Raw genomic sequence first — 14,641 nt, forward strand, 5'->3', positions numbered from 1 at the left:
CAAAATTTCAAATGTATATTTTTATTTTTTTAATGTAAATCAGTGTACATGTATGTATATGTAAGTAGAACTTCTCTGAACAATTTGATATCTCAAGTCATGTTTTAGAATATGTATAATTTTCGTGTTTGTTAACTAGTATGGTTATTTATATGTATGTTATCAGATATCAAGTATATACATGTAGAGCTAGATTGTCCTTATGATAATATGGATATTTGTATAACGCCGATATCCGCCAGGCCCTGACGCTCATGGCGCTTTACACAATATTACCCTGGGTATATCAGAGCTGCCCCTCCGTATAGCCTTTATTATGAAATCTGTTCCTGGTTTTATGTCTTACAAAGTAATTGAGATGTTCTTTGCTTTAATGAGAGGATATATCCTCTGGCATCCCAAATAATCATTTGATCCTTTTTTATGCATAGAGTTTACTGTCATTGAGAATAATAATAACTATTATTCACTTCAGGGTAAGGCCTTCCTCTGAGATTCAAACTTTTATCTTGTTGTATCATTTAGTTTTATTTATACATTATCTATTCAGTCATTATCACTATAACTAATATTTGTGGGTTTCATATTCTGTATATTCCCATCTCACTTACTGACAATGTAATACATTAATTTTCAAAAGTGATATGAGATTATTGGTGATGAATTTATACCCAATTTGCCAGTTGTTGTAAAAATATGAATACCGTAGTAAATTTTGCTCATCTAAAGAAATTCAAAATGTTGGTCTATGTAAAAATACACATACTTTTACTTTCTGCAACTCAAATGAGTTCAAGGGATAAAGCATCTGTGAGTTTTCTCAATATGTTTTTACATATTTTGTATTGACCTTAGCAGTGAATTTGTATCAATCAAAAATTACTGTTTTTACATTGTCAGTGAACTTGTATCATACTGAACTATAACACCAACCTGCATTTAACTCATTCAATCATTCTTCCCATGTCATTGACCCATCCAGGCCCAAGCGGGGGCGCCATACAAACCCACCATCGTAACCAGATCACTCCGTCCTACTACTTCTCCCATTACTATCCGTCCAATTCCTCCAACCCCTACCACCAACGAAACTCCAGCACCCTAGGGTCCTCCCCCTCCAGCCCCCACTACCACTGGGCTGGCCCCGTCATCAACGGGGGCGGGGCACGCACCCCTACCGATGGCACCGAGAGGCCGTCGTTACCGCGTAGTGCCAGTGAGAATCGACTCCGCCCCTCTGCTAGCGGAAGCAGTCTTTTCAGCACTGGTTCTTCTCCGAGTACAGACACAGTCTTGCAGAGGCCTGGCAGCGCAGGTATGACAGAAAAGGACTTCTACATGTTTTCAGCTTTGCATTTCTCTTGTTGATTATAATAATAATAATAATACTACTAACATATTCATTTGTAAAGCGCAATAACTATGTGGATATATTCTACTGCGCTGCAAGACCTTTTAAATGCTGTGCTATACATACTACATGAATAAGTGGGTTTTCAGTCTTGATTTAACATTTTCTAATGATGGGGCTTTCCTTATTTCTTATTATAAGCTGTATTATCTTTTATACATGCACCATAAATTTGATACCATAGATAAACTATAAAGCTGTGCATACCTTTAATTTCCTAGTAATTCTTGAATAAATTCGTTTTTATGTTGGTCGAAGTAAACAAGTTCACACAAAATCTGGTTTGTTCCATATAGAGGTGAAAAGAAAAAAAATAAGAATTTATTTTCAAATTTAAAAGGGTGATTTCAAATGGATCTTCAATCACCAAGGGGCTTAAAAAACAAAAGTTTGAACTGTTGTGAAATTTTAGTTTAATTTTGTAAATCTTTAACACAAGTAGATGAGTAACGAAAAAAGTTGATGTACGTGTACATGACGTATTATAGAATAAATTGATGTGATTTTGTTTATTTTCAACTCTTTTATGCTTTGGTTTCTTGGAATGTAACACTTAAGATCGGAAACGGGGTACCGGTAGGTCTTTTTTTTTCTTCAATTCTCACTTCTCATAGATCTAGGGCTATTCTTTGTACTTAGCACTATTTGAGGTTAACAAATTTTCATTTAAAAGCAAGTGGTACTAAACTGTGATTCTTCTTTGAATAGCTGCATCTGATCTGTCATTATATTGTACTGCATTGTATACAAATGATTTCTAGTATATTCTTGCCTATTAAATATGAATAGGAGCTATGCCAAACTTTTATGCCAAGCTTTTATGCCAAGCTTTTATGCCAAGCTTTATATGCCAAGCTTTTATGCCAAGCTTTTATGCCAAGCTTTTATGCCAAGCATTTATGCCAAGCTTTATGCACAAAATAAGAATTTTTCAGCCAGTCAAATATGCACGTCTGCTATGCTTTTGCATCACTTTTTTTCAAACAGTTAATTTGCAGATCAGGGCCCCGTCTTACAAAGAGTTGCAATTGATCCAAATCAATCGCAAAGGCCTCCAATCAGTCCCAAGTCTGCAGTCTCCTACTCTGTGTAAGATGGGGGCCCAGAACAAATAAGAGAGAGAATAAGTATGTGCGAAAATGTCATGAAAATTATACGGAAAAGTATGTTCTTTCTTGCAAAAATGAGGTAAAAGAAAGAAGGGGGAAACAAAAATACAAAAATAAATGCTGCTCTTTAATTTCATCAATTTTCTTTGAAGTAGACATTTCTTAGAAATACCTACCGGTATATATGTAATATATGCTTCAATCAGCTTGCTCATATCATCATGTGTGCTTGATGGATGTTATCTGAGTTCAAATAATCTTTATCAACCTAGGTTTAGTATTTAGTGAGTGAATGCTGAATGAATTAATGTTTTTAGGAATGTACATATTGATCGGTATGTATAGTTTGCCTTCAGTTTATATAATTATGTTAATGACATATCCCTACTCCTGAGTTGGATGCAGATCCTCCTCGGCTGCTGTAGAAGCTCACATGACAGATTTGTTTTAAACAGGTTCAAAATATTTATGGTTACATTAGAGTTTATCAGAATTAGACAGACCTAACTAGTGTCCGATTGCACACTCTACTTGCCAAAACGTTGAGCCTCAATTAACACATTACATGGTAAACAGCCTTGAGAAAAATTGCTGAGGAAAAATAAAAACATCTTTACATGTAAATAAATTAAGATTGGGTATGAAAAAAAATAGCTGCATGCTACAAATCCCCCCCCCCCCAGCAATCTTACATATCTGTGTGATAGGAGCTACAGAAATAGGAAGCCCGCTATGCTTACATACATGGACATGTACTGTATGTAACGTTTATTTACTGCATTAAAAAAAAAAAACGTTGTTTAACATCTCATGTATGAAAGAGGCTTTAGAGGTGTGACCGGATTAACCAGATTTGGACAAAATCGCAAAAGCTTTCACACCACCGGGTTAACGTTGAATTAAGCCATAATGCCTGTGCTATCTCAGTCAGTCATGTCACACATTTCCACCCGGCCCAGGCACACGCGGTCTGTTGGATGGGCCAGGCTCCCTGGATCATCTCATGCAGCAGCATCCTTCACTACGAAGGCTCAATATCCTGTGGAGCTTAACGGGCAATCAGGAGTGGACCCCGTACACCCTGACAGGTGCAATGCTTGCCCCCCTCCTCTATCTCTCTCTTGCCCCCCTCCCCTTTCAAACTCGTTGATGAGTTCATGTGCCTTTGTCGTGTGTCACTGCCAGTGTCTAGTGTCTCTCTCTCTCCTTAATCTGTGTCGTGTGTGCAGTTGTCATGCAGTCTCTCTCTCTCTCTCTCTCTCTCTCTCTCTCTCTCTTTCTTGCCCCTCTTTCAATCTCGTTGTTGAGTTCATGTGCCTTTGTCGTGTGTCACTACCTTTTAAAAGTTTCTCTCTCCTTAATCTGTTTCGTGTGCAGTCGTCATGCAGTTTCTATTCTCTCTGTGTTTTATTTGCTATTGATGTCATTCTACATGTTATTGATGTTCATTGTTCAAACCATTATCTGTCATAGAACTCATTAACCCCCCTCCCACCTCCCACCTCCCATCCCCCACCTCCCTTTACATTTCTTTTTTTTTTTTTATTTATTTAAAGAAAATTTGTATTGATTCATTCTTAAATGGTGGCTCCTCATGTTTGTTTGTTCAATCCCTGTTTTTTTTTTTGTTGCTTTGTTTGGTATTGGTCCTCTTCTCCTTTCTTTGTCTTCATATCTGCTCTATTATTTTCCTCATATTTATTTCTAGTGCTGTCTTTGTCTCATTGTTCAGAACCTGCTCTGGTGAAAACCTTCCTTGGTGAATTGCCTGCGCTTTAAAAAAATTCCCAACTTCTTTCCTGGACCAAACTCTAGCCGCATAACTAACCCTATTTACTCCTAAAGACCAATCATAATATTATTGTGATTGGTTGCTTGGTTTTACCTGACTGCTAAGAGTATACTTTCAATTAAGCAACCATAGGATCAATGGCTTTAAGTCCTCTCCGAGGGACTTGGTATTGAGGATTAATGCCTTATCAAAGGGCACTAGCACCTCGACTTAGTTTTGAACCCGGATCCCACAGTTACAAGACCACTGAGCCATCACGCCTTCCCATTATTGCTAATCCTATATCTTTGGATGAAATAAAGCCCCCACCAATTTGTCGCTTGGGCAAATGTCTGATCACCCCTTATCCTCATTCTTCTTTCCTCTTTCATTTGAAGTGTCCCTGCCTCTATCCTGTGTCTCGGTATGTTTCATCCTTTATCCTGTTTCGAATGTGCAGTTGAGTGACTTTTTCCGTTTTCTGTGCCTGCTTCATCCTTCATTTTATCCTCTTTCAAATGGCCAGAACTTTGCTTGTGTCTTTTGTCTTTATTCTATGTCTTGAGTGCAATTGTAATACAGTTCTATTCTTTCTCTCTCTTATCCTTTTAATACCATATGTGTTTTATTGTTTATATTTCATGTTTTTCCTGTATATGTCATGGAATCTATTTCTCCATTTCAAATCCATTTCCTCCTCTGCCACCAACATTCCCCCTCTGTGTTTTCAGTTATTGTCTTTTATCCTTTTATGGTTGCTTTCTAATTTTATTGCTGCTTAATTTTAAAAATAGATTTTAAATGCTATATGGGAGACTGCTGTGTTTGATGTGTATTATGAAATGTTCTTATTCATTTCTCTTCACCTTTCAATGCTGCCTTCATCTGTTTGCCTTTGTCTGTTTGCCTTTGTCTGTGTCTGCTACATGTTTTTTGTCCTTTAAAAAAAGAGCATATACAGTGTCAATGTGTACACATCAGTATCATTAAGATTTCTCAATCACCATCTTTTACTTTTGTTGGAAAAATAGCAGGGTTTCTTTCTTTTTCATTTTCTCACACTTCTCACAAATGATTTACACTGATTTAAAAAGAATTCTTCTTTGTCTTGTATCCAGCACCATACATTCATGTATATTCCCTCATCATTATTACTCCACTTTAATTTAGATTTGCGTTTTTTTAACTTTATATACAGTACTTCCTTCTCTTATTTTGCAATCATTTTGCTTTCTTTTCTGCATAAAAAAGCATATATTTCAACATTTCTCATTTTGCCCACCATACATTTACATAATGTGGAACATGCGACAGCTTTTATTTATACACTATATCTAGTTTATTCATTCTTTTTGTACTGCCTTATAATAGAAACATTCCATTCTGTGATACACTAATAATTTCTACATGTTTACATTTACATGTACAGTACAGTATGTATGTGATATACCATTATCCTTGTGTCCTATTTATATCTGTATGACATTCAGTATGATTTGCATGTGTGTGTATTTTAACATCGTCTTTAATTATTGTAAAGCACTATACTTGGTGTGAATTGATCATGCACTCTTATCTGGATATACAAACTCACATCTTTCATGCCTTTTAAGATCAAATATGAGATAAGTTGTCTCTGCAATAAACCAAGCTAAAAATCAAGTTGAATTCCAAGCACAATATATCTATTGCTATGACTACATTCCAACTTACCTTCTTAGATCAAGAGAAAGACTCTGTCTGTTTGGGGGAAGAAAAGCTAATTTTGAGTGCCAAGACCTTCAGGTGTTTGTTGACAATGTTTCATTGAATGAGAACCCAAATGGTGTATCATAATAATAGTAAAATGCCTTGCAATGGTCTACAAATTGTACAACCTTTATAGTGATCACCTGTTTATACAAGACCACCTGTCAACATTGATCAATAGTTCCTTATTTTTGTCTCTATAGAAAGAAGTACATGTGTTGTAGAACCTGTCTAGAAAGACCTAGTCTAGAGTGACCTTATTTAAAAAAAAAAACCTAGGCGGTTTTTGTAGACAAGTCCGACTTTAAAGTCACCAGCATCTTTGATCAGGCAACTGAATATTGAGTTATTGACGCTCTGCTAGTTGGTAGATGGTGTTGGATTGGAAGGGGTTAATGTCATTTTCCCTTTACTATACACAGGTGTCGACTGGAAGTCACTGACTGCCACAGCATGTCTGCCAGTGTCCACAGACTTCTATCCTGATCGGTTATCCTTGGAAAGGGACTTCCTGGAGTTCAACTATGAGCTCTTAGCGGAGGAGGACATCATTGGTCCTTTTATGACAGTGGAAGCCATATTCCAAGAGCTTATATCCCAAAGACTCCTACAGGTAAGCTTGTTTTTCATTCAGTTGCTTTTGGAAAGGGACTTCCTGGAGTTCAACTTTGAACTCCTAGCAGATGAGGACATCATACATGTAGGTCCTTTCATGACCGTGAAGCCCATCTATAAATGGTCTCAAAAGGAGTAAGATTCTTTAAACAAATTTAGGTGCCTTTCTTGGAGGAGTGATTAAAAGAAAGCAAGAAATACACTGTTCGTTGCCAGTATATCGCTTTCTTTTAGAACAACAAGCAGTGGACAGAATTTTGCCATGGCGAGTTCAGAACAAGGATTGATGATCAAAGAACTTGGAGCTGCTAAGCTGCCAGCCCCTGCCTCAGAACGGCATCTCATGTTGATGATGAGGTGCCTTTTTCTCCTATTTTTTTTATTTTTTATACATGTACATGTAGCAGGCCTGATAATTACCCGATTTAAATCGGTTTCCCAATTTTTTTCCTGATTTTTTTTCTTCTTCCCAATGTTATCCCTATTTTCCCCTTATTTTCTATATTTTCTCTATTTTCCCCTATTTTCCCAATTTTTTTCCCAATTTTCTTACTCGAAAGGGGGGGGGGGGAATGTTGTTGGATGCCAGTTTTTCCCCCGAATCCTCTTCTTTCTTTTTTTACTCAAGGGGTGCATGGTTGAGGAGGATTTTTTTTTTTTTTTTTTTGTGGTGCTAACTATCACCAATGATGTAGATACTTGTACAAGTTGTAAGACATATATTAATCACTTCACTGTGGCTATATTGTTGCTTCTTATCAGGGTTTCCAGTTGGTGGTTCTACCCAGCCTCGACTTATCATCTGTTACCAGGAGCCAACGTCATCCTCCATTGATCACTAATCCAGAAAAGGTAGGCAGATGTTTTCAAGAGTAACTATACACAAATAATGTTATTGATGCAGGAGAATAATTTAATCTGGCGTACATTACCCTTCAGAACTAAAGCATGTCCTCTTTTTGATGAGTTTTCCATTAAATATTTGATGCTTTTGGATGTGATGTGAGTTGGTCTAGTGGTACGTTTACTTGGTCAGCTCTCCGCCTTTGCCCACAGACTGACTCAGGCAACCCCGGTTCAAAACTGAGTCACGTCTTTTGGATGGTGACGTTAAAGGTCGGTCCCTAGACGTAAATAATCATATCTGATTGATACACATCTGTAAAAACCCAAATTGCATTTGCAACTCTATTGATTTATTATAAATATGTGATGATATCATTATCTATTATGAGATATTATTTATTATCATTATGTGATACCATGAGGACTCTATGGTCTGTTTGCGGATTAAAGACATACTCTTAGGGGCGCCATGCACAATGCATCACACTTTATACATAGATTTGATGAAATCTTCAATGTGTACAAATTATGCATGCAGCAAAACTTGCAAATTATTTTAAATTACTCAGAGCTTGCCTGTGAGAGACCAGAAAAGGCTCATCCATAGTTCAGATGAGGAATCAATGCTGTTGAATTACATTACGTGGAGGTTCTTCTGAAGTCTGTAGAGGGTGTTCGCATTTATAAAGTAAGACCTGTTAAAATGGTGTCCACCCTCAGTGCCTGTTTCCTCTACGTTTCATGAAACAATTAGTCGGTGGTTTTCACCGACTAATATCATGTTCACCGACTATTTTCTAGGCCTGTGATTGGTCAAATTTATTCAGTGCTGACTAAATTGTCGGTGAACATGATATTAGTCGGTGAAAACCACCGACTAATTGTTTCATGAAATGCCCCCCAGGGGTATAACATACCCATTAAATTCACTGAGATTCCAAGAAAGTGTGGCTGTACCTTAGAAAATACTAATCCATCTGTGCGTTTTTTTTTCACTCATGATTTTGTAGAAGGAGTATGTGCTGAGTATTGGTCGTATCTTCCACAAGCTATGCCTGCATCTCGAGAGGAAGACTATTACAGTCACGATCTATAAACCAAGGTATGTAGCATAATTGCCTCCTTCAGCATTCAAACATTTCAGACAGTTTCTCAGAAGTCAACTACACACACATGCTTGTACAACAACATAACACAACACATGGTGGGCGCTAGCCTTTGAACCGGAAATTAACCTGGGAAGGTCCGATTTGTATGTGGGGTTCAAAACAGCTTTGCTTTTACCATGTCTCGAAAATGTGATTCTGGCTGTATGTGACATTCAAAATGCACTTTTTTTTTTGTGTTACAATATGCCCATATCTAAAGACGTTTGAAAAAGGCTTTGCGTTTTTCACCTTAAAAATTTGCCTGAAAGGCATTTGAAAACGCTGATTCTAGGCAAAAAATTGGTCAATTATCGCAACCTATGTTGTGTTGATACTAGCAATGATCTGTACAGAATTAAATGATTACATAATGACCGTACATTGTATGTGTTCTATGCAGGCATCCGTCCCTGTGTGAACCCATCCAGTACACCTACCAGCTCTGGTCCGTACAGAATGAAGGCTACTCACCCATTCAGACCACATTCAGACACGAGGAGATAGAGAGATACAACTGGAACTATCTGGATAACTACATCTCTTCGCACGACAATGAATTCTCACTGGTAGATGTAAGTTTTACTGAGTATCAGTTGTCTTGAAATGTACAAGAATAGATTAAGTATGTAGAGATTTAAAGTCATATGCTTACTATTTTGCCTGGGGGCTGACGCCTCTCTATTTTTTTAAACCCTCACAGCCTGAATATGAGGTAAAGGTTCCCTGAAAATTTATTTTTTAGTTTTTTTTGCAGTGTGTATTGGGGTTGGGCTCCAGGACCCTCTATGCCAGCAATGATTTTGAAAGCCCCCCCCCCCCCCCGATCGTATTGGGATGTTGGATAAGATACTTGCTATACATAAGCAGAATTTTTCCATTCCTCCTCCACCACCTCCACTGCCTTCTCCTCCTCGTATAATTATGGTGTGCTTAAAAGTTTAAAAGTTTTACCGTGTGAAGTTCTACTTGTTCAGTAACCCTCTTCAAATATGGCCTCCTCCTCACAGTCCTTGAAATTCTGGAGGTCCCGCTTTTTGCTGATCCCCAACACGCCCGTGCTGGTGAAGCGTTTTGCAGACGAGCACGGGATCAGCACGACAGAGGCAGTGTCATGTGACAGGGACCACGCCTTCAGACAATACCAGACCGATGCGTTCCTGAGATTTGTTGAGATCCTCAATGGTATCCGCAGGCAGACGAGTACATCAAGAGGTCCAAAGGTATGTTTTTTTAATTTTATTCCTTCTGGGCCACCATTTATGGGGGACAACTATATATCTGCTTTTGTGTCAATCATATGCCAGAACTTTTGAGATGAGTCTTTTATGAGTCCAGAGAAAATGTGTCACAAATGTTTTTTTTTTTTTTGGGGGGGGGGGGTTAGAATATATAAAAGTTTGGAGGTTTGGCATTTATGTACAACTGTCTCTCACAACCAAGACATAAAGTGGATATCGAAGAGGATATATCTACCAGAGTAATAAATGAAATTGCAAGGCACTTTGGAAGAGTATTAGAATGTTATATCATAACATTGTATTATTTATTTATTCAAGTTTTATTTAAAATAGAGGGTAGGTACATTCAGTTTAACAAAACTGCTTTCCAAGTATACGTGCTGTACAAATATTAATATTTATCATTAATGTGACATAATTTAGTTTTTCTATATCACCATGAAACCATCCAAAACCATCAATAGGCTTCTTCTGGTCGCCAGACACCCATCGCAGGGGACCTGACACACCCTGGTAGTAGGTCCTCCCCGGTGCCTGATAGACAGAGACATGCTAGTGGGACTGGTAGCCCAGCGCCACACCCTCCTAATGCACCTGCTGTCGCCACTACCAGTGAAGAATCCCTTACAATATGCACTCCACTACAAGTCATTGCTAAGGCTATGGCTGATCCAAGGTCAGTATACAAGTACACATCTCATCTGAAACTTGAGTTCCAATTTAGTTTCAACTGCTGTAAACGTGGAAATATTTGCGGTACATTAATTTTCACGGATTTTGCGCTAAGATCGGCAAGAGCAAATTTTAGAACTCGCAAAAATATAAGCATGACTTCTTATGCATGTTTTGAACGGGCTGAATTGCGTGCAACGTGAATTTGTAGACCCCCGAATATGTTTTGGGGTTGCTCAACGCGAAAAATTAATCGTGCAAAAATAACATCGTTTACAGTATTCCAGAAGGGCTTAGATCAGAAGAAATGGTACTCTTGCGATATTTGAGACCCCATAGATTCTGCAGGTGTCTCAAATGAAGCGAGTGTTTGCAAATATTTTATGTCCTCCACCTTTGAGTAGTAAGTTTTACCACATTTGTAAGGTAAGAAATAATATTTAAAGAGTTATTATGACTTGATCAGTTGCTCATTGTGACCTCATAAAATGACATCATCTTCAGCCGGCAGACAGAAACACAAATAACCCTCAGCTGTTGTACCATTGGAGTAGCCCAAGGTCACGAGGTCATATGCCTGCCAAGGTCATATACATGTACCTGCCCACAAAAGCAGCCAGTACTTTACTTTGCTGGTCAAACAAAAACCAATATTCACAAACCAGCATCAGATTTCATAGACTTGTACGCTCATGTTAATATTTAGGCAAAAGGCTTTGCTTGCTATAGTACACTACTTGATAATGATCTGAATAAGATTGAAGCCCTTTTCCGTAGCCAAGATGAAGGCTCAGTGAAATGTTGACTTAACTTATTGACTACTGAATCTTTCATACCCATAGGCTTTTATACAGGAACTACCAGGGTCCAGTAAGCAATGGGTTCATAAATTGAAAACCAGCAATGATGACAATTTCTTTTCTTTCCTTTCTACGTTTTTCCAGTAAAGGGTTGAGGTTCATTGCCCCTGGACAGAAAGGGGTCCCCCCAAACTGCTTCATGTCTGGTGAGGCTATGACCTGGGTTCAGAGGTCATTCAGCGACGAGGTCACCGATGTAGAAGCTTTTGATCTGTTGAAGGTGAGTACCTGTGCCTTAAATTTATCTATAATATTAAATAGATCTATTCTTTATTTTTAATCCAAAACAAATGAAAGAGGCAAATCACATAGTTGCCAATTTGCATTTCATCGAGTACAAATTTAAAAATTCATAACTTTCTTTATCCCTTATTCCACTTTCCTCAAACTTTCACTGTTCTGTTTCTCTTATTTTCCACTTTTATTATTACTGAATTCATATGAAGGTCGGCCTCCCCCTGTAACAGTGTAAATTAGCACACTGCATGTTCATACATGTACATGTATGTAAAAGCGAAAACCATTCTTGCAAAGTATAATTCTCTAAATCTTAGCTACATGTATGTGTAATTGCTAGTCATGAAATAGTGGATTACCGTGCAAGAACTGATGATATTAAAATGAGATTTCATCTGTGATAGCGCTATTATTTTTGCCTCTCGTTTGTGTTTATTACTCAGAACATGTCAGATAACAGGTTGATCCAGCATGCATCCGGCTTACCTCACATCCCCTTCCTCCACGGCTTCTACGTCTACTGCTTGATGCTTCCAGAGAATGTACCTCCCTTTTCGGATGCAACCAAATCACACTTGTGGTGTGACTACATCCCTCAGCTTCCCATCAACAATGACTTCACTAGCCACTGGTTTGAGGTATGAACAAGATGGACTTGGTGCTGATAATGGTAGTTCGTGTTGGTATTGTATATACAGTCAGACCCACTTGAATGGCAACCTGTATAGAAAGACCCCCTGTCTACAAAGACCACATTTTTTGTTTCCCTTGAAAATGGGTTCTCATTGAAACATGTACTAAAGGAACATGTACATAAAGACCACCTGCCTATAAAGACCACTTTTCTGGTCTCACTTGGGTGGTCTTTGTAGACAGGTTTCACTGTTTAACAACAAAATTGACTTGGTGCTAATGATGGTCGTTGGTATTGATAATGATAGTGAGGATGCCGGTGATTATAATGATATTGAGGGAGATGATGGGGTTTTGATGATAATGATGGTGGTGGTGATGCAAGTTCTAGTGTTTGTGCTGGTGATGATGATGATGATAATGGTGATAGTGATGGTGAATGCCGCCTGGCTGGAATGCTCCCCAGGGAGTGGAGAATGTGCATATATTGTGTGCGGGTAAAACCTGATTCCCAAGAACTTTGGTAATAAGATATCTCTGTAAAGCGCTTTGAGAGGGCCTGGGGTCCTGGAAAGCGATGTATAAGAACGAACTCTTATTATTATTGATGGTGATGGTGAGGACGGAGGGGAGGAGGAGAAGGAAGAGGAAGGAGGGAAGAAGAAGGTAGGAGCAGGGGAAGGAAAAAGGAGGAGGAGAAGAAAGAGGAGGTACAGTAGCAGAGGATAGGGGGAGGGAGGAAGAATATAGAGGAGGAAAATAGAGAAGGATCCAGGGGAGGAAAGTAGTGAGGAGGGCTGAGGAGGAAAGAGGGAGACAGGATGCAAGAAGGGAGGGAAGAAGGGAAGGATGCTACTTTTCATGCTCAACTGACATCACGCAGTGTCACGTCCTGCAGGCTTTTTCATGCCAATTAACAAGAACTGCCATCACCAAGTAATCGTCTATTCACCATATGTCATTCTACTGTACCTTCCAGGTTGCTGTGATGGAGGAGTTGTCATGGAAACAGAATGCCAATGAGATGCCTTGCAGTGGTGTAGATAAGGACTTCCATCCCATATCGCCGTGGAGCATGCGTGAGATGTCGGGTAGCACGCCCGGCTTTGGATCTGCGCCTTCTAGTAGTCGAGGTGAGTTACAAGCCAGAAATGTTAAACTTCCATGTCTATCTTTGCAAAACAACTGTCCTTTGGTTAGAGCATAATTTGGAGATGGCAGGGGTCATAATCTTTCCCTTACTATACAGTCAAACCTGCTTTAGTGACCACCTGACTACACAGACCACCTGTCTACAAGGACCACTTTTTGTGTTTCCCTTGGGCAGTCGCTATAGACAGGTTTGACTGTATATGGAAAGCAGTGATGCATCTGCATTACTTGTAGTGGTGTTCTTCAAACACTTTCTGTGACAAGTTTTAGCTGTAAACTTGTTGTTGGGTGATAGCTTATTTGCTTTGAATTGTATTAAAGAGGTGTTGTGTACATGTTGACTATTCAATTGCCCATGCATTTCTGAGTAACTCTAAATGCATTTTATGTCCCTCCTTTTTTTTGTTAGTAAACAAAATAAAAATGTACATCTCAATTCCTTTGAAATAATAGGTGTGAATTACAGGTGAATCTTGTTACCAATGGAGAAAACCGTGACCTTGCATTTCTACCATCTCTCTCTTCTCACAGCGTTTAAGCCCCAAGAGATCAGGAACGTCATGCTGGAGATCGACTGTAATAAGACGGACCGTGTAGAGTGGTGTCATGTGACTTATGATGGTCAGTACAGTGTGGATCGGGCGTTCGATCTCCAGGTGGAGTGGCTAGTCTGCACCCCCAGCCTCTTGAATGAAATGGTAAGCATTTGTAACCAAACACCTATGTGTATGTACATGTATAGATCATCCTATTGCATCATAAGAGTCTAAACTAAGTCTTTGTTTGGACAGTGTGTGCTAGTGGTAACATGAACATTTATTTCTTTGCATTCGAGTTCTAATCCCTGTTATTGTGAAATGTACGATACAAACTTTACGAGAACAAACAATTAGTTGACAGTTGTTGTATGAGTTTGGCACCAACATTTTCATGATGTCAAGTTTTTCAATCATGTGCTTGATTGAAAGTGATTATCTATTATTATAAATGTATGAGATAGTAAGTAAGGGATGATCTAAATTTTATCTATTTTTCGTTACCTAAATCTGAAATATATTTAATAATTGATTAAATCTCATGTACTTTAAATGTTTTCTTCATTTCAATTTGTTCAATTCGATTCAATTCTTTTTATACATCCAAATTCACAAGAATACATGGAAATTTGTTTTGGTCACACATTGTAAAAATATAAAATTT

The 14,641-nt window shown here is 38.4% G+C and overlaps 1 protein-coding gene across 1 annotated transcript in view; it reads left to right on the forward strand.

Annotated features, from left to right (window-relative positions):
- Positions 1–14,641, forward strand: part of LOC591890 (GATOR complex protein DEPDC5) — a 30,013-nt gene that overhangs the window by 12,085 nt on the left and 3,287 nt on the right. The window contains exons 16-27 of the mRNA XM_030991230.1: positions 983–1,315; positions 3,480–3,665; positions 6,463–6,653; positions 7,418–7,507; positions 8,512–8,603; positions 9,050–9,221; positions 9,657–9,869; positions 10,352–10,563; positions 11,504–11,639; positions 12,100–12,294; positions 13,269–13,422; positions 13,973–14,205. Of these exons, the coding sequence (XP_030847090.1) occupies positions 983–1,315; positions 3,480–3,665; positions 6,463–6,653; positions 7,418–7,507; positions 8,512–8,603; positions 9,050–9,221; positions 9,657–9,869; positions 10,352–10,563; positions 11,504–11,639; positions 12,100–12,294; positions 13,269–13,422; positions 13,973–14,205 (2,207 nt within the window). The remainder of the gene's footprint in view (positions 1–982; positions 1,316–3,479; positions 3,666–6,462; positions 6,654–7,417; positions 7,508–8,511; positions 8,604–9,049; positions 9,222–9,656; positions 9,870–10,351; positions 10,564–11,503; positions 11,640–12,099; positions 12,295–13,268; positions 13,423–13,972; positions 14,206–14,641) is intronic.

Source organism: Strongylocentrotus purpuratus, unplaced genomic scaffold, assembly GCF_000002235.5.
Source record: "Strongylocentrotus purpuratus isolate Spur 01 unplaced genomic scaffold, Spur_5.0 spur5_scaffold_2, whole genome shotgun sequence".
NCBI lineage: Eukaryota > Metazoa > Echinodermata > Echinoidea > Camarodonta > Strongylocentrotidae > Strongylocentrotus > Strongylocentrotus purpuratus.